General features: G+C 35.4%; 8 protein-coding genes across 8 annotated transcripts; 3 read left to right on the forward strand and 5 right to left on the reverse strand.

The window, feature by feature from the left end:
* Positions 1–260: 260 nt before the first annotated feature.
* Gasu_58340 (uncharacterized protein) lies at positions 261–1521 on the forward strand. The gene has a single exon (XM_005702972.1). It carries the CDS (start codon positions 358–360, stop codon positions 832–834), a length of 477 nt encoding a protein of 158 aa, XP_005703029.1. The 5' UTR covers positions 261–357; the 3' UTR covers positions 835–1521.
* Positions 1522–2400: 879 nt separating this feature from the next.
* On the forward strand, positions 2401–2839 carry Gasu_58350 (uncharacterized protein). Its single transcript, XM_005702973.1, has one exon. The coding sequence runs from the start codon at positions 2405–2407 to the stop codon at positions 2729–2731; it is 327 nt and encodes a 108-aa protein (XP_005703030.1). The 5' UTR covers positions 2401–2404; the 3' UTR covers positions 2732–2839.
* Positions 2840–14199: 11360 nt separating this feature from the next.
* Gasu_58360 (derlin-like protein) lies at positions 14200–15070 on the reverse strand. Its single transcript, XM_005702974.1, has 2 exons — positions 15019–15070; positions 14200–14968 (listed from the first exon to the last, which is right to left on the reverse strand). The coding sequence occupies exons 1-2, from the start codon at positions 15051–15053 to the stop codon at positions 14362–14364; spliced, it is 642 nt and encodes a 213-aa protein (XP_005703031.1). The 5' UTR covers positions 15054–15070; the 3' UTR covers positions 14200–14361.
* A 5-nt stretch (positions 15071–15075) lies between these two features.
* On the reverse strand, positions 15076–16820 carry Gasu_58370 (uncharacterized protein). Its single transcript, XM_005702975.1, has one exon. It carries the CDS (start codon positions 16786–16788, stop codon positions 15769–15771), a length of 1020 nt encoding a protein of 339 aa, XP_005703032.1. The 5' UTR covers positions 16789–16820; the 3' UTR covers positions 15076–15768.
* Positions 16821–16870: 50 nt separating this feature from the next.
* On the forward strand, positions 16871–17615 carry Gasu_58380 (ferredoxin). The gene is made up of 3 exons (XM_005702976.1): positions 16871–17059; positions 17104–17280; positions 17329–17615. Exons 1-3 carry the CDS (start codon positions 16940–16942, stop codon positions 17512–17514), a joined length of 483 nt encoding a protein of 160 aa, XP_005703033.1. The 5' UTR covers positions 16871–16939; the 3' UTR covers positions 17515–17615.
* Positions 17616–18300: 685 nt separating this feature from the next.
* Positions 18301–19780, reverse strand: Gasu_58390 (cell division control protein 6). The gene has a single exon (XM_005702977.1). It carries the CDS (start codon positions 19737–19739, stop codon positions 18387–18389), a length of 1353 nt encoding a protein of 450 aa, XP_005703034.1. The 5' UTR covers positions 19740–19780; the 3' UTR covers positions 18301–18386.
* Positions 19781–19925: 145 nt separating this feature from the next.
* On the reverse strand, positions 19926–20700 carry Gasu_58400 (iron-sulfur cluster scaffold protein). Its single transcript, XM_005702978.1, has 2 exons — positions 20566–20700; positions 19926–20517 (listed from the first exon to the last, which is right to left on the reverse strand). Exons 1-2 carry the CDS (start codon positions 20696–20698, stop codon positions 20039–20041), a joined length of 612 nt encoding a protein of 203 aa, XP_005703035.1. The 5' UTR covers positions 20699–20700; the 3' UTR covers positions 19926–20038.
* Positions 20701–20705: 5 nt separating this feature from the next.
* Gasu_58410 (RuvB-like protein) lies at positions 20706–22290 on the reverse strand. Its single transcript, XM_005702979.1, has 4 exons — positions 22166–22290; positions 21728–22117; positions 21016–21674; positions 20706–20958 (listed from the first exon to the last, which is right to left on the reverse strand). The coding sequence occupies exons 1-4, from the start codon at positions 22254–22256 to the stop codon at positions 20728–20730; spliced, it is 1371 nt and encodes a 456-aa protein (XP_005703036.1). The 5' UTR covers positions 22257–22290; the 3' UTR covers positions 20706–20727.
* Positions 22291–22868: the final 578 nt, after the last annotated feature.

Consider the following 22868-nt stretch of genomic DNA (forward strand, 5'->3'; position numbering starts at 1 on the left):
TCAAGACACTATATATCCAAACTCTGTTTTTTGGATTACACAGAAAACTCACCGGCTCTCAGTTAAGGAAAGTGAACCGGTTGCGAAGATGATATTCAATCTAAAAAATTTCGTTCAGCTATCGACAATATAAGAGATATCCTAAATGATTCTACCCATTGACAATGAGAGAAGAACTTTCGATTTCAGAAAACTACGATCTACACAAAATTTCCATTCATAATGTATTGCAGTTCAAGAGACAACTTTGAGTTTGGAATGGGATTGTTTTAAACCCTTATCCAATCTTGAAGTAATGTCGTTTTACAACTATTAGTGACAGTCGAATCATCGACTCATTCGGTGATGGACTCTTTTATGCCTTATTGCCGCACCTTCAACATATGCTCCCCTTTAGTCAATCGTCAGGAAGCCAATTATCAAGTTTTGCACGCATTTTCTGATTCATATGATACGAGTGATCCTAGAGACAGTAGGAATCTCCGTCCCGTCGTTTGCTTCTCTGGCCATATGTATGGCTCGGGGAAGACAACCCTGGGTAAAAGATTCCAAGACTTCCTTATGCAAAATAAGGAATATATTTCTATCAAGTGTAAGGGCCTACTTTTTCCTGGCTGTTGTACTTCAGACGAAGGGTTGAATGCAGTATATAATGATTCCTTGTATGTTTATGTAAACCTTTCTGATCTTCCTCGAACTGGAGAGGACTTTGATTGTGCTTTGCATGAATTTATCTGCAAAACTGCTCTTTCGGAGTTTCTAAATTCTGGAGAGTTACTGTCTAAAGTGCTTCCTCTCGTTCCTAGGGGCCCTTTTGAGTGGCTTAGTAAGTAAGCTGTTGCAAGTCACCAACAAAATGTATCTATTTTTATTTATCGATGAGATTGGTTATTTGAGTGAGCCAAGGCTTTTCCAATATAGTGATTTAAATAGTCCCGTGAAAATGAAATTACTTGTACAGTTTATCGCACATTCTTTTGATATCTAAGGACTTTGGTTTAACAGCGACATGTATGCTGTGTTGTCGAAGGAAGATGTGACGCAGTTATGGGTAAACAAGAAGATGCTATGCCATCACGAATTTTATTAAGATTTCTGAAACTGGATCCGTTTCCACTTGACTCGGTCCGTTATATAATAAGCACTCTACGTATAAGGGGACCCTATTAAAGAATTCGTATTTCCAAGTAATCAACAAGACATGAAATGCCTTGATAGTATAATTTATGACTATACTGGTGGAGTACCTCTATATATATTTTATATCTTATCCAGTTGGTTAAAGGTGTGAATCTAATCCGCAACGGAGAGATTTATCAGAAGAAGGTAGAAAGTATTTCCACAATTGAAAGTCTTTTCGGAAGAATTGGTCCTAAAGGATATGCTGTGTTCTCTACGCTGCTTCTCGCCAGTATTCTAAAAATTCCTTTTCATTGGGGCGAATCGTATTTTGATGATTTGAACCTTGGCGAATACTCTGAATACGCTCTGGATGTTTCTAGCCATTTTAGTTTTTATTATACTGATGAAGAGAATACAGACACTTTCAAGTTGGTTTATCTAAAGATTGTTTTAAAATATCTTGAACTTTTCTGTCGCAAGGTCCCAATAATTCGTTTATTTGTCATTTATTTTCCAACTCGACTCTCTCTAATGATTATATAATTCGTGGTTTGCGAATCGAAGTGTTGTTTGCTTTGGTATTATATGTTCGATTATGCTTTTGTTCCAAGTTGGGAGAAATCAGCATATTCAATAGTACAACAGTGGAAGATTTATTTTTGAAAGTATAAACAACATCGAGGCGGACAAACGTATTCCTCTTCCAAAGTATGTTTTATCTTTCCATTCCGGAGTTTCAGAACAAATAAGTGCTTCAGGGTCAACTTATCATCCCAATGTTTGGAATGTCTTTATGAAAAATTCTTATCTAAGGAAGACGGTATTTTCATTCCTCAATTACAACAATCAAGAGGACCTGACTTGATGCTTCGTGTATCTAAAAATGTCACCGAATCAATGGTTACTTCATCTTTCGATGAAATGACAGATTGCTCTCAACAAGTTTCAACCAAGTGTATACCGGAGAGACAAGCTATTTGTCTCATTGGAATCTCATTCAAGTGTTATGACACGTAACAGGTAAAGGAGGGATTGGACGTTCTGATACTCGAGCTGAAGCAGAAAAATTTCTGTTTCCAGTATCACAACAAATTGATTTGGAAGCGAACAGTATTTTTGCCATTCAGCTTATTGTAAGTACGAAATATACCAGTCAAGTTTCAAGGGAGTTTAGAGATAATAAAAAGTAGATATTGAATAGTGGAGTATATTATGAGGATGATCGTGGACAAGTATTTTTTCGATCTTTTGCTTCTCGTCCTGCACGTGGCTCTGCTAGGGAATGGTTAACTGCTCCATCTCGTTTCAATTGGTTGTTTGTTCTACCACTAGTTTGAAGGAATTGCTTGGATTGGAAGCCTATGAAGAATTCGAAAAGATTTTTGCAAAGGATAATAATGTTTCAACAGATTCCGATTTAGTTTCCTTGAGCTCTGCATTTACATACTTGTTACAAGGAATGTTAGAAGATGAAACAACACAAGTTTCCATAGCCAAAGCAGAACCAGGAAGGATACGAATGCTATGCAAGTGGAATATACGAGAAGTGGAGGAGATGCTGCAGCATCCAGTTCTTTGTCTTCGTCATTTGATTGGAATGCTTTCCTAAGAGAATATTGTGGTTTTTCTAAAGAAGATGTTGCTTTATTGTTTTAGGAAACTTTCAAGGTTCGGTAGAGTTTTTCTTTCCAGAATCAATGAAGATTCGTTACTTTGCATGGGTATCAATGATCCTACCGTGATATCCAAACTCCTTATTGGCATTACTGAAGAGTTTTCTAATTTCAGACTATGAACGAATCCATTTGATTATATTTTTATTTCATGGCGTTGTGGTAAGACTAAAAAAAGTTTGAAGGAAGCTCTTACTATTTGATGCCAGTTAAATTGATATAAAGTCGATACTCACGATATTTCAGGACATTTTGTCGTGGCTAAAAGAACTATTCAACCCATTTACATCAAAGTGTTCTTTAGGTCTACTAATCTTTGGTTTCGAGAAATGATGCAACTCATGAGAAAATACTGTTTTCACTCATTTCACCTTCGAACTTGTATCATCCGAATTCTGAACAGCGAGTAACCCGAATCATTTGAACGTCTGATCATTGTATCTTCAAAAAGGATACAAATATATCCAGAAGTTAAAAAATACAGATAAAGCGCTCAAAAGTTTGCATCAAACACTTTCAGTCTTTACTGGAATTAGGCAAAGTGCTCGTATCATAAAAATTGTTCAAGTTGAAACGAATTGAAATTTTCATCAATTTAAACTAACAAACTTATATACCTTATTGCAAAGAGTTCGAGTCTTTCCTTTATAGAGTGGAGCGCGATTCTAACATAACAGTGAACATTCAAAGGAAATGTGCAGATGTAACCAGGCACGTTAAAGAGACCAACTTGAATGGACTATTAGACTTTTTGTATTCTTGCTTCTTTCTTTTGCAACTTTTTGATTTATTTCTGACTGTTTGGAAATTCTGCTTCAACCTTGAGTCCACATATCTTGCGATAATTTTTGGGAATGTCCTAGAATGACCACTCTTTCATTCATTAACTTTTACAAAACTCTTAATATTTCTTTTCTGGTCTCCAATCAAATATTCGCAATATGTGCTGTTGAGTAGAGCCGCAACAAAAGAGTCCAAGAAGTCACTCAGTTTTCTTATACAAATCATAAAAAGACTGGAATATTTTGCAAAACAACAACAACAACACAATACACAACTATTGTTTATCACTAGACATCATCCATCTAGTCACTAAAGGTTTCACTTTCTTCATCAGCAGTCTCATATAAATATGAGGGACCCTCTGCAATAACCGAAAATAAACCACATCGTTGAACCAGTCTTTCATATTCTGTCAAAAAATGTTCCAAGTCTACAACAAAAGAAAAAGGTTCAAAAATATTGTGGACTAGACCATTTTTGCCTGATTGAAAAACATCAACAAAGTAACTTCCTCCTGCACCTCTTTCACCATCAGGATACAGTTCGTACTCATATGGTTTGCCACCAGAACCACCTCGTCAAGCAGCTCCATCACTTCCAGAACCTCCGTCTTTTACAGTAGGTCCACTTCCACTAAACCACCTTTACCACCGCCACCAGACAGGACGACAAATGTCAGACCCTCTCTGTCTCTTCCTCCATAACCCGAGTTACCGCCTTTGCAGCTTTCAAAGTGCAGCCAACTTCACTAGTAGCCTTTAGCCTTTGCTGTTTCATATTTGAGTATGTTTGATGTGTTGAAACGTTCCAGTTGAGTCAATTGAGTGTGACAGGCTAACATTCTGTCTCGGTTAGTGATTATTATCTTACAAAATCATGAAAGCGCGACTTGAGACAATTTTGTGCCTCGATGCTTATTGTGCTTCTTTATTCTAAAACTTTTGGTCGATTTCTTTGTACAATTGTGTATTGAGATTTTTTATACCTTCTATACAGTGGAAGATTTGTGGCGACTCGCTTTGTTTATTTTGATGGTTGTATTATTAAGGTTGTTGAAACTAGTTTGCCATTCTAGAGCTTGTTTGTCGTAATTGTTCCCTTTTCGAACGATAAGGTAGACAAAAAACTATTTGTTTTTCATAGACATTTATTCCCTTGGTTTTTTCTGATATATGTTCAAGTAAAAGAACCCTGAAGAATATTCAGTAGGTTTTCAAGAAATTAAGTATTGCAATGATTCCAGTTGGTGTAGTAGGAATTAAAAAAACCTTTGGCACTCACAAAGACTTGAATTGGACACGTTGAACTTATTCAGTTGCGTTGAAAATTCGTCAATTTTCAATGCTTCTCGTTGTCTTTGCACTGCGGATTCTGCTTTAACTTTAGCTTTATTTGACTTTTAGTTGCTTTCTCCTTGGCACTCAGTATTTATACTTTGAGACTGTTCAATAATTTGAAGAATTCATTTACTATCTTGTTATCAAAAAGGAAAGAGATAGCTGACGTTTGGTTCTGAGATTGAACTTGCCGGAAGTATGAAGATCATCTTGGTCTTCAGTTTATTGAATAATGCGTTTGATATATGTTCCCTGCAGAAATAAAGTGCGTAGTTGATCTTGAAGCCTCAGTTGTCGTTTGTTCCGTGGTGTAGACGATATTTTTCAGCAGTGGTCCAATAATCAACTTGTGTGTTGAATACAAAATGGCTAGATTTCAACTGTTTTTGTTTTCTTAGTAAGGAAATTTTGTCAACCTGATGAATAGGAAAGACTGCAGTTTTGGACATTGAGATGTAACTGAGAGTTGGAAAAAATCTCAAGTCTTTCTTCAGAAATATCAACTTCAATGATGAAGAGAGCATTGTATATGATAAAGTCCAGGATTTTATTCGTACCTGGAAAATGTTGAATAGGTATATTATGCACCTTTGTTATTTTTCTGTCTATTTTCTTGTTTGTATACACTTTTGTACATATTTGTGTGGAAACTATCTATGTAGCTGATAAACCTTTTGCACATGTTTGATTCTGGAATATAGGTTGTCCATTATTCACAGTTATTCCAGTCAAAAATTGAATTCAATGGCTTCTCCATTCTTTTACGATAGAAAACAAAGTTTCTAGTGAAAACCAAATCTAATAGATGGTCTAGCTATTTTGAGATGTAGCAAAGTTACACAGAGGAAAGCTGAGTTATTTCAAACTCTAAAGTGTCCAAAGAAAGTAATTCATATTTACCTATCTTTTATCGTAAAGAAGACAGAAAAAGGTTTTCTTTCCAATCGCTCGTAGATGGATTGTTAATTGCATCCTTTTTGGCTAGTTGTGTTCATAATAGTGTGTAAACATCGAATTAAATTGAACGTTGACAAACTACATACTATGGTTGTTCAAAAGATTGGAATTCAACTATTGATTGTTACAGATGACTCTTCCAAGCACATGGAAATTCTATCGGCTAAATTTTCACTTGCTGATTTAAGTTTGGTTGTTCTTTTAAAGTCTTCCGATGCTTTTAAACGAGATGGTTGCAGAATTTTTGAAAATACAACTGAATCTCCTCAAAGCAGACAAATCAATAGAGTAAAACTTGAATTTCAGGAAATGATAGCATTTTCATCATTTATTAAAAGAAACGTTTGTTAGAAAACTGATATTTATTTTTATATAGAAAGAATCACCTCGATGGGGAAATAGGAGCAAATTCTTATCAACACTTTTGAAAGATGGATGAAGTAGGAAATTTTTCAATGAGAATCAATTTTTTTATTATTGAAAAAAGCAAAGTTGGAGTATTCAAAGACGTGCCCAAGACTCTTGAGTTGCATGAAAGATGAGACAAATAACAAAAAATGATTGACAAATTCCCTGATAACTAAGTAGCAAATATATGACTCGATTTATAATAAAGGCAATGTTTTAAAACGACAAAGTATAGAACACAAGATGAAAACATCAGAGAACAAAGGATTTACAATTGAATGTGTAAATAGAAGCTTTACTAATGCAAGCAACATGAAATCAACAGGAAGAGTGAAACAACAATATGGATGCTGTTTAATGAAAATGATGGCTTGAAAAATGTGAACAATCCTAAATCACTGTGTCTTCCACTCAATCTACAGATCTTCAGCTCTGCAAAAGTATTAGAAAATCAAAATGATACTAAAAAGCGGTTACATCTGTCTAAAACGAGATCTAAATGACTTGCTACTACTTGAAGATGTAATATAATTGCCCATAGAAACTGAAGGCATGTCGAGAAAGGGACTAAACTACGGAAAAAAAGGATGGTAGACTATAGAATACATGCTACAACTAATTTTTTCATTTTGTGACTGCTAAGAAAACTAGAACGATCAATCCATGATATTGAGTAGAGAACGGCACATCTAAAGAAACTGGACAATGTTCAATAAACCAATGAAATCATTATAAACTTGAAGAAATATGAGATATAGGCTATATTCTTGCGCTTCAAAGAAGAATCCCTCGAAACTTTCTTGAATGAATTCAACAAGGCAGTTTAAAGTCCTTTACAATATTTTGTGAAAAAAAAGTTCGTTGCTGTGATCAGCTTAGTAAGAAATTGCTATCTTTTTAGGATTCAAAAAAAACTCATGACCTTTCATAATTCATGAAAAGGCCTAGTATTCTAAAATAGAATCTTTCTTCTGTTATTTTGTGATAACTGATCTTTCTCGAGAGTCCCTCTTCGTAGTTACAGTCGTCATATCATTCGCACAAGTTTTTGATTTCTTGAATTGTCTTCTGTTCTGTACTGCATTATTCTCTTTCCATTCATGATAAACGTGTCTTTCCTAAAATTAGCAACTCATCTATGTTCACTCTTTTTCAACATCGCGAAACTTCATGCTTCATTCTTCATAATTGAGACTAGTACTAATTTTACTCGATACATTGCGACGGAGCTTTTTGTCAACTTTACAGTTGCTTGAAAATTGAAAGTGTTTCAAAGAAAGCAGCTAGGATTCACAAGCTTTGTTTGCCTTGTCATAACTTCTTTTGGGTGGTTATTATAGACTAGACCTGCTCAACCTGAGCATCTTTCAAATTATATGAAGCATTCCAAGATCCTAAAAATGAGGAAAATTGATGCATTTGTTTTACTCATTCAGTCATCTAATCCACTTGGTGGAAATACAAACTTTCTATCCACTATGCTTTTTCTAGTCTTGATGAATTGTAAAAAGTTTTTCAATGTTTCACTTGGTCATTCCTTGAAGAATATACTCACCTGCTTGATGAATTTTGAAAATCAAAGTATCCATGTGTTTCCATTTCGTCACAGCGCATCCTTGTGCTTTTACTTTTGTTAGAACTATAATCTCGAGCACTTTCCTTCTCAAATAAACATATATGATTGCTTGGTATAACAATTTTATTATTTAGAACTTGCAGGTCTTGAAGAATCTACTTCAATTTTTTCTTTTTTCCGGTATTTAAAAGTTCTTTAATGTTCATTTTATTTGTCAAGTCTTCTTTTCAGACTCACATTTTGCAACTGAGTTGAATTTTTTAGTAACTTTTGTGCTATCATGTCATTCTGCTTGTTATCAAGTTGCATCGATCATTTCATATTTCTTTCAGTTTCTTTCTTTTGCTTGCTTTGCGCCTGTTACTTTTCAGTCGTAAAGTGGCTTTTTTAAACTGTATACATTGTGATATTTCCTGGAATTTTCTGTTTTGGTTATGTATTCTAAAACCCGAAAGAATTTTTCTTCCATATAGAATTATTGCTTCTGTTACGCATATATATTCGCACCTTACATTAAAATGGACAATGGTATCCAATATATCGAATTCTGTTGTTTTTGATTGCCACAATGCATACAATTGCCTCAATGGTAAGAAATAAACATGTTCTCGAGTTTTCATATCCTCAATTCAGCCTCCAAGTCGTCAATCTCAAAGCACTTGGCACTGAATTTAGTGTCCAAAATGTATTCCGCCGAATTGTTAAAGCTTATATTGTTGTTTTCACTGTAAGAATATCCAAAAAATCCATTACGATGATCATTACCTTAGATTTTTCAGATATTTGAAATAATGGAGCTGCATTCCCATTCGAATATCCCTTTTTTTTATAAGACTGCTACGTTTATAACAATATTATCTCTTTTTTGCAGTAATCTACTAAATGATATCGTCTCCAAAGCATCTGTAAACAAGTTTGAAAATGAATCTTCATTGGTTTCAACTGTACAAGTCGCATTGAAATGTCAACTCCTTTCTATAAGATGGTTATCCCTTTTTCTTAAACAGATGTATAAAATATGGTTGAATAAGACCCTTAACAAAGATGCGACTCAAGATAGTCGAAATTCGACTATTTACTGCAGACCTCTTCACTCGGAGTTGTTTTTTTTGTGAAGCTGACATTCCTACAACGTTAAAGCTCAAATTCGATCTCGTGCTGTCCATCGATCCTATATCGACCACTTCGTATCAACTCTATCTTCGCTTCTACAGTTGGTCACCAACTAAAACTGGAAACGTGTGTGTGTGTGTGTGTGAGAGAGAGAAAAAAAGTATTATATTCAGCAGTCACTAGAATATTTCCTCATATTTATTGTACAAGGCACATGGGACTAATATTTCCTTTCACAGGAAAGCTGCAACCAGCAGAACTAAACCTAAGACGAGATATCCCCAGAAAAGGACACTTGAATTAGTTTGACAAATTTTCAGAATTTTCAGTAGTGATAGCAAAGAACAGAAAAATGTTGCTGCTGAGGATGTCAAGATCAACAGCCCGTTCCAAAACTCTTTCTTATTACACTGTTTTACAACAAACCAAGCCTTCTGGAAAGTTAGGGTAGCGCTATCCATTTCTTGCCTTGATATAAGAGGAGCTTCTGCGCCATATTGTTGTAACTCTGATGCCATCACAGTGATAACACCCCCTCCAAAGAAAATGCCGAAAGATAGCAATAAGCCTACCAAGGCAACGTAAAACTGTAACGCATTATTTGTAGCCAAAGCAGCCAACAAAATAAAAATGACACCACCCAAAAAGTCGTCTCTTCTTATGTTTACCAAACCCATAATCAAAATGGTGACGTAATCTCTAAAGTTCTGATGAGAACGTCCATGTAATCTGCTTTCAAGGGATGTTGATTTGCTCGGGATTTTTAGAAGGTGCTTGATTGGTAAATGTTACTTTTCTTTATGAAGACTGTGCAATAACGAGCCCAATCATATCATACGTTTGAGTTAGAAAGCTTTTGTCTGCATATAGAATCAACGGCTTCTAACTGCAACAAATAAAATTCTACAAGAAATCAGTCAAGCTCAAAGAGTCCGTCTCCAGCGCAAGTGGAAACGAATCTGATAACGTTTTTTGAAAGATTGCCAATTTTCTCTGAGCTATTCTTAGGTTGGTTTACAAAAAAGATCAATTTCTTCTCTTTTTGGTCTTTGGCACACAAAGCAATTGATATATTCAACCAAATACGACAATACCATCATTGAAATCAACAGCCAAATCAGTCTTTGCGATATCGTTTTGCATACTTGAAAAGTTGTGACAATGAAAGCACAGAGAAATAGGGTAGCGTCGGAACTCGACACTCCAAACTTCAAATGGAAAGACCCACGTCACAAAAACATAAGAACCAAAGAACCACATATAAATCATTTATCCTGGAGTATATTATCTTTCTCTCTGCGGCATGAACGCTAGATAAAGGTATCAAGTAATCAAAGCAGATTGTTCATAGCAAGAACAACAAAGAATCCTGGAAGACAAGTAATAGCTGCAACTCGTCTATCGAAACGGTCCATCCATAATAAAGCAGCAATGGCATCCAATGACAGAAACTAAGTAATTGAGGAGAAAAATCAACTTCATGTTCATGTAATACATACTAGCATTAAAGCTTATAAAATGAACCAAGAAGAAACCATAATATTGGCATAGACAATAGCTTTACAACTCCTTTGGCACACTCATAATGTCTAAAAATGGATATCTAAGACATTTCTTCTCCTCTTGTTTTTGTTCATCACAATAAACTCACATTTTGCATCTATATCTGATACACCACGAATATTCTTCTAGACACTATAAGATACTACTTCAAGACCTTTATGCTTCAGATAATGAGGACTTTCAGGCATGAAGAAAAAGGCTATTGAAGAATATCACAACTCGGTAAACTTATCGTTCTAGTATAATGAGCTAGAGAATGACATCATACATATAAAGAGAGGTTATTCATTGACTATAAGTGTCTATGATCTCGTGACGTTTCTAAAAAACTCATTATGCTCATCCATAACGAGCTAATTTGGAGCAATGTTCTCATTTATTTCCGAGTCTACCCATTACATGCATCACCGTCATTCCTTTCATATTGGTAACTTGCCCAACCAAGTTTTCCAATCTATCTTTGTTCATGTATTTGATCATAGAAGATAAAGCTTAGCGTTAGCCAAGCACATTTGTTTTCCCAAAGTGCTGAACAATGCAACCCAAATGAATTCCAAATTGCTAACTAAATCTGTTCTCCACTTTTTCCTCGATAGAGAGGACTTGAACTTCACTGTTTGGTTGTTCCGAAGCTTTGACAAGACGGTTCCATTTTGTCAGAGTTGAGATCTTCTCAATAATATTCTTCCTAGAAATGCTACTCATTCCAAATCTTTCAATAGTTGCACAACTTCTGAAGCAACTGAGGTTTGTCATTTTGATAAATCAGAGGACAGTTCACCATCCATGGGTTTGCAAATACAGCCAAAATTGTCATTTTAGACAACTCTTAGATGTCATAATATTTTCTTAAGAATCTGCACACGAGATAGTCACAACGAAATGATAAAGTCACCATCAGAAGCTTGTGTTCTCAAACATCTTTTTTATACCCTTGCTAAAAAAGTACAAAGTTTTTCTTAAGGATTAGAATGAAAGTAAAATGATATGATTGAGATGATGACAAACCTGTCACTTTTGTTTAGTAAACATTTATATAAACTAATGCCATGAATTGACATTTTTACAGTCATAGTTATATATATATATATATATATAGGAAGGAGAAGAGAATGAGATATTCAATCGGAGTTGATAGTATGAATAAAGGATAAAAAGTAAACTATCATGTTGTTTTGTGCAAAGTATTACGAGAGAATTTACCCTTGAAAAGAAATTCCAAAGGATTGCTTCATAACTGATCAAAAAACAAAATATTCAATAGTTGCTTTGTTCCCTTTTTATACATTTGTTTTAGTTTTTATAAAGAGGATAAGGAATACATGCCATCTTTGTGACGAGTAGATAAAAGACAACTTGAATGTCGAAATAATCACTTGAGAATATTCGATATTTCTTCTTGAGTCCATTTCCAATGATAAGAGAGTAATCTCTTATAGCAGGCAATTGTTTCTTCTTTGATTTCAAAATTTGAGAACTTTTGAGTAATTGAATTCATTTCTGTGAGCAATTCTTCTCTATTGAAATGTTCAAAGAGGATCAAGTGAAGGAAATGGTTATTTGAATGCAGAAATGTATTCTTCCAATGAAGCCTTCATTTCTTAGAATTATTTTTGAGCATTGGATAAATATACATTCTACAAACTATTCAAGGCTCATTTCTTTTTGATATCTGAGTTTCATTCTGGGAAAACTTGTTTCAATTAGCAAAGCCTAAGTAATGCGATGTGATAGAATGAGTTAAAAGGAATACGAGTAATAAAAGTCAAATAGCCAAACCGTATTCAAACGGACATATTTTAATATCTCTTATGTCCAAATAGTTTGTTATAAGAATCTGTAGGAGAGTGGTTTCCACTTTGACTGTTATCTTTTCTTCTTGTTTGTGTATCAACTCTTGCTGTTGTTTATTGATTTCCAAATTCGAAACTCCAAATTTATTTTCCAACAAGACTATTCATAGGTTATCAACTTTACAATGTTGTTGTTTAGTGTCCTACGATGACTTTGGACATTTTATTCTTTCTTTCCACTCATTATTGGAGCGACTTTAATTCTATATGTTATGAATTCGTCTCTTTCACATCGCATTAGCTTTGAATTCTTCTACAATGGATAAAAATTTCTGAATAATGATACTTTCGTATTTTTTTTGAATATATCCTTTTGTTTCCAAACAAGACTTTCTTCTTCGTGATACAAATCAACTTTTCAATATTACCCTACATTTCTCTCTTTCTTTCAATTCCTTGAAGAGTGAAAATAAACTTTATAGGAAACCAATTTTTAATGATCGCACAGCTTCTAATATCTCTCAACTAGATTGATAATTAGAAAACATATGAAATTCTACTCTTCAAGGAATTGATCAGCAACTTGTCTCTTCTTTAGATATAAAAGGAACAAGTAGACTACGTTTGAATATTCTAGGAAATTTTTTACCTTGTTGATTCTTGAATAGTGTTTCTTGGCGATTAGAATCAAATCAACACACAATTTCTTTCTAGAGGATTCCAACTCGATGATCTAAAGTAGCTCATATCTCTTCCTTGAAAAAGCTGGTTTGGAGTAGGGTTATCATTTCCATCAGCGAACAATAATACTTTTATGTGCTACAACTTACCACAATCAATCGACTGTCTATGTTTTGGAAAACAAACGAGCTATTTTCTAGTAACAACAGGCAATGTTTTTGCTCCAAGTCTGTATCTTCTTATGAAAACTATTTGATTTCATAAACTGCGAAGATAAACTTCTTTTGAAAAAAATATAAACGCAAAAGCACAATGCTGAAATTATCAACTCAATGCATTTTATCCATTTTCATTTTGAATGAAATTGCTATTATGAAAGATTGCCTATCTCTTTCTCTCTGTTTTATAAAAACTTCTAAGAGGTAATCAGGAAGTATGGCAATCATGGTTTTTATTTTCACAACAACTCCATCATAACCTATCCATTTCATCACACTTTGTTCAGTTCCATTATGGTGATGTATTTATCAAAGTTGATAACTAGATTACTTTGAAGAAGACTCCAAACGGTGTTGTTTTCTGAATTGGATGAAGAAAGCCTTCAAATGTGATATGACGAAGCAAAAAAGTTCTCATACAAAATTTGGTTTGTGGAAAACCTTGAAGATATGCTTTTCCTTCATTTTTGAACGTTGTTTTTTTTCTTGACATTTCGTTATTGTCGAGTCATTGAGAATTTTATTTAGTTTTGATATCCATCTTATCAAGTTGGGTGATTTATTCTTCTTTGTCATTGGAAAGTATAAAATGAATGATCAGAGTAGAATACAAAAGTCTTTTCTCTACATCTCATCTTTCCAAGTCTTGTCACGAAGAGGTAAAAGCAATTTTCTTCTCACAAAAGATTCTCAATGATAAGGATTGACTTTCTAGTACTAACCATAGTTTACATTGAAAATCATCTATTTATGTTAAAATTGTTTTGAGAATGGCTACTATATCCGTATATTAGAATATTCGATGATGACTTTTTGGAAAGAATGTGACTGAAGTATAGAGATATGTATATGGAATGACAATGGATAATGAAGAACAGGACCTACCAACTATTGATTGCAGTTGAAAAGATAATCTACGTATCAATTATACAACTTGTTGAATTATATAGAACAAAGGGCCCACCAATTACTCCGGGATAGAGAAACACTTTTATGAATTATGACTATCGAGCATCCAATAAAGTGGATGTATCTTTTACACTTTTGTAAAATTCCGTCTTTTGGAATGAAAGTAAATGTTCTACACTATCTTTTTCAAAAAAGGATATTCATAGAAACTTCTATTCATCAAGTTGGTCAAAAGATGCCATCATCTCCTATCATAGCCAAGTCATCGGCTCCTCCTCTTCTTGGTGCCAAAGGATTCCAATCTCTTTGTATTCTCCAACCACCACGTTCAGTATTTTGCAACGGATTCCAATCACCAAATATCCAATAAAGTAGTGCAGGAGTTTTGAGTATTCGACTACCACCCGTTAGTTGTGGATAGACATCTTCAAAATAGTAATAACAATGACCAGCTATGACTCCCAATATATCTGTTACTGGTGAAGTACCCAATAGAAAAGAGAAGCCTAAAAATATCCAAGGCAAATAAGGAGCACGAAAGTTGAATAATCCCAAAAAGTTCATCAGTTGGTGTTCGTTTCTTCTTGCCCAAACATAGACCATCATGAACATGAGACTTGGACCTAGAAACTTGATAGTTGGTGTAAAGAAGGAAAGCATAATTAATAATATTCCTCCAATCAATAACATAAATACAAAGTCAGCTGAACGTCCTCGAAAAGTATTGAGTTCCAACAGTTTACAATAGCGGTATAGAAAGAACATGTGAAATAAAAAGTCCATTCCAAAGGGTCCGAAATAGAAAAAGTTGGTCAACAGTCTCCATAACTGCAATCTAGAGTGCTTTTGTGAGTCACTCAAAAAGATGGTAAAAGTCGTCGTTACCTCTTTATGCCCTCCCAACTATAATAGAGTTTCATAGGGGATAATATATCCAAAGCACATAATATAGTTACTGTGGAGGATATAGTTACATAGGCTCTAGTCACTGGAGGAGTATTCATAAACCAATCTTCTATCAAAGACATTATTCTTTTAATATATTCAACACAAATCAATCCACCCAAAGAACAACAAATTATGCTGAAAATCGCTTCTTTAACGGTTGCACAACATATTTATCCATAAAAGGAGCCAAAAGTAAAGCACCAGCTACTCTAAAAGGTCTAGAAAAGTTATTAATACCCCACATAACACCAAATACTACTGGAAAAGTTTTCCAAGTAAGAGTCTTTCCTGTTGTACGAATAAACCCTATCAAAGCTATGAGAAAAGATAAAGAATACGTAACTGCGTCAAATATTCCATAAGATAAGATAGCAGCTATTCCATAAGTTTTCAAAACTTGTTTAGGATTCATTTGGACTCCATCATAACCCAATAGAGAAAGAAACTTCTTGGTCCACCCTGGTTTAGCTTGTTGTTCTTGAAAGGGTTCCTCTTCTTGTTGTTGAGAAGACTCTGGTAGACAACTTTGCCAATGAAAAGCACGTTTAGGTATGTTGACTGCAAGTCTTTTGGAAACTTTTCCAACTTTGTACAATGAAGAACGTTTATGATAACAATAAGATGAAAAATAAGCAAAAGCCATCATCATGAATGGAAAAAATCAAAGAGAGGGAAAAAAGCAATCGTTCATTTATTATAAGATAAAGGTACTCGTTGAGTTCTTCTTTTCTTCATAGCTGGTAAAACATATTCTTCATTCTTGTCCAAAGAAAAGCGAACTTGTTTCACAACTTGTGGTTCTGCTGGACGAGTTGTCAACTGTAGACGATTTTTCAAGCGTTCTGACCTCCTTCTCGGGGGTGAAGAATGGTTCTCCACTTGTTGAGGCAAACGGTCTTCTAAACAAGAAACCGTCGATTCCAACTTATTGTACAAAGCATATAGACTCTTTCTTGATTTGGGTGGACGTTCAGGTGAACCAGCCCACTGATATAGTTTCGGAATCCAATCTCTTATAAGAAACAATAACTCATATCGTTGTTCTGTGGCTGCTGCTTTGCAATCTTCAATAAGAGGTGAAAAGATTCTTTCTTTTGCTCTAGTCACAAGTAAAGTATCTGTTTGAGTGGCGTCATCCACACATATATGAAAAAGAGACCATAACAACTCTACTTTGTTCCAGGAAGATGGAAAAGAAAGAATTCTGCGGATGACATGTTCATAATATTTGTCCAATACATGAAGACAAAGTCCCTTACTGGTGTGTCTCCAATGTTGAGTGAATTGTTCTTCCACAACTCCGAATAGTTGGTTCATCGTTTGCTCATCCCAATTGTGTTGATCGCCTATGATAACTAGTTCATCTAAACAACAAGTGATGAGGTCATAAAACTTGTCTAGGCGGTAAATATCCAACTTGGGCCATAGAGTACCTACACACTCCAATAACGCTTTCAAGTATTTACTTTTGCCAATTTCAATGAATCGAGCAACTTGTTTGGTTATCTTTTCCGTAGTTGTGGCTTCGTCACTCAACCAGATGGCATAGAATAGTGCTCTACAAAGTTTGGATAACTCTACATATTCAGCTTGTGAAACGTGAGCAGTTAGCCACAACTCTACCAACTCCAACGCTTTTACTCGACTATGTTTTTCATTTCCTGCTAAAGACTTGGCTACTCGACGAAAGCGTTCTTCTTCTTCCATCCAATAATGATCAAAAGATAACCATCCCGTCCCTTGTCTCTCTCTCTCTCCTCTATCTTACAGACTCAATGCACCCGCAAGTAGGACGATTTCAGTCCTCCCCTTCCCATCCATTTTATTTAGCTCCGAGGTACATTGGTGGTCTGAGAGGATGGCGTTTCTTCCTTGTATAAATCAACAGATAAAAATATGCTCCCAAAAATCAAGGCTTGTACCTAGAAACGGCTTTCATCAAAGATACAAGATGAGACCACTTTCTAAACAGAAAGTGGTAAGTATATACTTTCCCATTTGCGACAAGTATAAAACGTTTAGAACACACTGTTGTCGACGGTAGCTTATCCATCGACAACAACATGCGAACTCACCGTTTTATATGGTAACCAACAAATAAAAAAGATCCAAGTGGAACAAGGTCAAACTTTGCTCGAAGCGATGGAAAGTTCGGGATTACCAGCAGATTCCTCGTGTAGAGCCGGAGTCTGTATGACGGTTAGTAATTTTCATCCGTTTTATTCTTGATAATCTTATCAGAATTAGTGTGCTGTGAAGCTATTAGAAGGAGAGGTTGACAACGAAGAAGCAGCACTGGCCAGCGAAGCAAAAGAAGCTGGTTTCGTTCTTGCTTGTTCAGCATATCCACTCTCTCCAAAAGTCAAAATAGAGATCAATCACGGAGACGACGCATATGAAATGCAATATGGAAAATTTGAGTATAATAAGTAGAAAGAAACCAAGCTTGTAAACACTCTATAAAATCCCCATCATTCAGCTTGCATTCTTGTTACCAAAAAATATTCTGTATGATTAAAGAATTATCCATTTGAATTTGATAGTAACACATCAAAAAAAATTCTCTTTTTACAGTAGACACACATTTATAATTAATTTTCTCGTGGTAAAAAAAAAGAAATACGATACTCAGTATTAAACTATTTGCATTATTTTAAAAATTCGATGTCTGAAATTAATCAATTATTAAAGAAATTACAACCGCCAGACACAAGCCCAAAAAAATTATTTTTGCTGAATTTAATGCTAGATATTATTGAATGCTTTGAAAAAATCCTTAAAATCAATGTGAGGTAATAATTTAGAAAGGATTTTTTTAAATTTTTCCAGCTAACTCTGTATTTGGATCTTTAAAGTCTTTTTCTTTAAAATATATTTTTGTTAGTTTTATTTAATGTTTCGCTTTACATTTAATCGTGATTAGTCGAAAAACTAGTAGAACAATGCCGCGTCTTTTTTGCAAATTTATTCTCACCTCTTTCTTTTTTGCTTTCGTTTTCTTTTGGCATTAGAGCAACGTCATACGGTCGTTGTATAATTTCCAATCGCATTTGGAAAGTTTTTGTCACTTGATGATAGTATAATATTTCGATGAATCCTGGACGACTGCCAGAATTGGTTTCAAGGTTATTTACACAATGCAGTTTTACAACTCATTTATATAATATGAACGAACTGTTTCGTATATAACTTGAAGAGAAGCAAAGGTATAAGGTGTTTATGTTCAATTTTCACTTTATTTTTGTGTCGACAGCATCCCTACCCAAATTTCTAACTTTACAAACTCAAAAAAGGTTTCTATTTATTTACAACCAGGAAGCGTATACAGTAAAGGGTTCGAGGGCAGCCTTTACTTCATTTGCACAAGTGAGTAAGCTACAACGTACTCGTCGTTTATCTATTTTTCTCCCTTCGAGTTGAATGATTCCATGGTCGCTCAAAGATGTTTCGCAGATGTCAACAAACTGCGAAAAGGAAATACAAGGTAGTTCAAGCTGACCATTGAGCTGTGTTAGTTGAGAATACAATTCATTGAGAGTAAATAATGACTTTCTCTGGCTGAGAAGAAGACAAGCTAAAACTGCCAACTGTTGTTGAAAAGGGAGGTTCCCAATTCTATTTTTCATAGAGGTTAAGCCACCTTTTTCTTCCAAGATCTTTGCAGCATCTTGTAATAAGAAAGAATCCTCGCCATGATATTCAGCAGGTATTCTCTTTGCTGCTGACAATAAAAGGGTTCTTATCACGTCCAACGCAAGACGAATATCTCCACAACTCGTAGCAATCTTTTTTGCAACCAATTGAAATGCGTCCGTGAAATGTGATACAGGAATCTTTTCTAGACAAGGATAACTTGCCTTTGCCAAACACAAACGCTGATAAAGAATACTTTCAATTTCTTCATAGCCATAAGGACTCAATGGCATGGTTACTGGTTGAGCAGAGTATAATTTTAAGCACGATGCAGCTCTTTCTGGAAGGTCCACCGAATTGGCAGTTGCCAAGATACCCACTTTTGATAACGAATAGGGAGACTCCAATAATGAACATAAAACAGACATATCTCTGGTTACTAAGAAATCTAGTTCTTCCAATATGAGGAGAATGTGTTGTTTTGCCTGGATATTTTCTATTGCCCTTATCCAATTGGTTTTCGTATCACTGGAGTACAATCTTACACTTTCCTCCAGTTGAGAAGTAATCACCGAATAGATAGTTTTTGGATCCGAGATAGTAGCACAATTGATGTAAATTGGATGGATATCTTGGAGTCCGTTGTTGTTATTATCCGCTGCAATCATTTCTAATGCAGCTTTGACACACAACGATTTTCCAGTCCCAGGACTACCACATAAATATAAACTCATAGTGTCTTGATTATTCGACCACTTTTTCAGCTTTTCAGAGATAATAGAAATGGTTTGTTCTCTACCAATCACTTGACATCGACTAGGTTCATAGGATAATGAAAAATATTGAGAAGCTGCTAATAAGCTTTCTGATAACTTCACTTGATTGAGGCAATGAGGATTGTTTTCTTTCTTAGTCGCGACACGAGGACGTTTGATCGATTTCACATATGCTGTCAGCTGCTTCTGTTTGGTTTCAGTACTATGGATATCATTCCATGTTCTCTTGGAGCTTCGAGTAGTCACCATGTCAATGTTGTTCACAATCGAAACGAATAATATGATAATGAATAAGCAAGTCATATTTAATAAGATAGATAGATATGGCGGGTCAATGCAAATCCATCTAAAGAATGAAGAATCGAGGAGGGCATTTCTTTTGAGAAGAGGCGGGTCATATGATGAATGAGCCCGCGTTGAAGTTTCTTCTTTGGATCCAAAGACACAGGCATAGAGAAAGAAAGAAAACGCTAGTCGACTCAAGAGTCAAAAAACCCATCCTTCTTTATTCGTCAACCTCTATTTCACTTGATGCACAAGACAAAATATTATGCCTTGACATAGTGAACATTCACTAGCTTTGGAAAGTTCCTCTTGAGTCTATGAATAATCTCCAAACGAACGGAATCTACTGCAGCTCCACCTCCACTCATCTTGAGTGAAACACTAGGTGAAGGACTATCCGTTCCGTAGATTCCCACCAGGTCTATTTTACCTCCTGCAATCTTCAGAAAAGGACGAACTTCATCCAATACACTGTCTATATTTTGTTCGTTAAGCTCTGGACCCATAGTTTCCTCTTGAACGACTGCCTCAATTTCGGGTATTTTCTCCTTTAAACGTGTTTCAATTCCCATTCTCAAAGTTACCGTTGAACTGGGACAAGAACCACAAGCTCCTTCCAAAGTCAACCGTACGGTAGCTCCATCTATGCCTGTGAGTGATACGTTACCTCCATCTGCAATAAGATAAGGTCTCAGTTCTTCCAGTACTTGTTCTACGTTTTCCTTTGTTAAAGGTAAAGCACCTATACACACTAGTGTTTATTACTCTTTGACGAAGCTCAATTTCTTACTGTCAGCGGATATTTGGAGTCGCCTTATCTTATGAACTGTTGGTTGATAAGAGAAGCGTTGTCTGTTTTTAAAACAAGTAAAAGCAACGTGGTGAGGTTTATAAGAACAGAAGCCAAAGAGGAATCCCAACATGTCAATATAATTTCAATCAAACTTCTCTCTTACGTAATAAATTTATCTCCTTGTTCAGCCAACATATGCGCACTCTGTTTGGCATCAAAAAATAAAACATCGGCTTCCTTTACATCCTCTTCCGTTACTTGCTCTCTTCCAGCAACTTTACTAAGGATTCCAGCAGGTGTTAGTAACTGTACAGTATATCGTAGACTCGTACGACTACTGATTTCTGCCAAGGCTTTCAAAGACTCCTCTGTAACAGGAATACCTTCCAACTAGATCAATGTCAAAACTGGGTCTTATCACTGTTCAAAAATAATATTATATATTACCTTTGCTCGAATGGACAAAATTTGTGAAACCTCTTCCAAAGTATAGGGCTGTGTTCTTATAATCATGCAACGGTCTAAAAGATCCACCGGCAAACCGTGGGGCCCTCTAATATCCGTTCCTCTAATTTCAGTCATTCCTCGATTGGTAGCGAATATAACAATGGGAGCAATATTAGATTCCAGGGCCCTATTCAAGTAACTAAAACATTCAATGTCTAACATGTGAACTTCATCAATAAACAAAACACCAGGTATCAACTCAGCAACTCCTCGTTCTATAAACCCAGAAACAATCTGATTCACTTCCATTCTTAACTTGTCCGTAATCTCCGATTTCTTTGGGGTCCGTAGAGAATTCAATAAGCTATGGACATCCTTGCCGCCTTGAGGTCTCGCATTGGCTACATCCAAATCATGTAAAGTCAAGTCCTGAATAACTTCTCTTTTCTTATGAACATCACCCTTTGGTAAAGGTACATATTCATCTGCTTCCAAATCATGTTCTTTAGCATAGGATTCATTTCTTCCCAATCTCTTCACAGAGCCCGAATTGGCATCGATATAAATGATATCCCCCAACGACACCTTTTCTTTTACCAAGTTTTCATATATGGAAGGATCCAACTTCAACTGCTTGGAACCTTTTGCAGTTTTGAGACCTAGAGAGAATGCATAAGTACAAGTTCCGAATATTTCCTTTAATATTACATACTCAGAATAACGTGGCTAACTTTCTTCCCATATCCTTCCAAAGGATCTTCAGTTTCTTCAGGTGTCCACTCGGTTACTTCTCCTTCATACACTTCTTTCATTTCTTTCACTCGTATTCCAATTGCTCTTCGAAAGTTTTCCATCAAAATTTCAGTCTTTTTGACTTCCGACGAATATACTTCGGAACCATTCAAAGGACAAAAAGGAACTTTTTGCCCCAACTCACGAGCAATACCCAACGCAAGCGCAGTCTTTCCAGTTGCTGGTGCTCCAGCAAGTAACAAAGCTCTCCCTGCCATCTTCTTACTACGAATGAGTTCCACTACAACACCAGCTGCTTCCCTTGCTTGTTCTTGTCCAACAAAACCAGCAGAAATGGGCGTGGCAACACCTATCCAATATATCAAAAAGAGTCCACTTTGTCAAACTCTCCATTTACCGTCAGGTCCTAGTCCTAGACCTTTTACATGTGAGTGTATAGCCACACGTTGCTTTTTATAGCTTGTTGACTGAACTTGCTCAATTTTCATCGATGGGCGGCAAATGATGTTTTCCACAGCATAAGCACGACTTGCCAATCTCTTTATATAGGATTAGTGGATCATTCATGAACAATTCTCTGAAAGACGACTGTCCATTGAAAATAGTAGATAAAGAGTCCTATTGTGAAGTCAATATTGCATATATTTCCGTTCTTGAGCTGTGATAAAAATATCTATTATTTATGGGCTTTCTATATAAGTTTTATCAACCACGCCGTACATTGTGAGAAACAAGTATATAATTGTGTTTTTCAAAAATGAGGAAATGTAAAAAATTCTTCAAGTCTCTTAAGAAGGAAGAGACAAGGCGCTCAAAAATTTTTCAACAAGCATTTTTCTATTGGATGATTGCGTCGTGGGTGTCCTTCTCGAATCAGGAAAAGGTGGTAAGTCTATTCTTTTGATATCGTCTTGTTGAAAACTGGTGTGGTGATGGGATGAGAACGATGATATAGCTCAGTTCTGCTACAGAATATAAAGTGTTGAGAAATCATCTTTTCTGATTTTCCACTCGAACAAGACCGGAATTGGGTTATTTTGTTCCACTTACTTGTTTTGTTTAGGTTTCTAGTTCCTTTTTATTGAGTAAGTAACAAATAT

The sequence above is a fragment of the Galdieria sulphuraria genome, assembly GCF_000341285.1.
Source record: "Galdieria sulphuraria unplaced genomic scaffold scaf_63, whole genome shotgun sequence".
Taxonomy (NCBI): domain Eukaryota; phylum Rhodophyta; class Bangiophyceae; order Galdieriales; family Galdieriaceae; genus Galdieria; species Galdieria sulphuraria.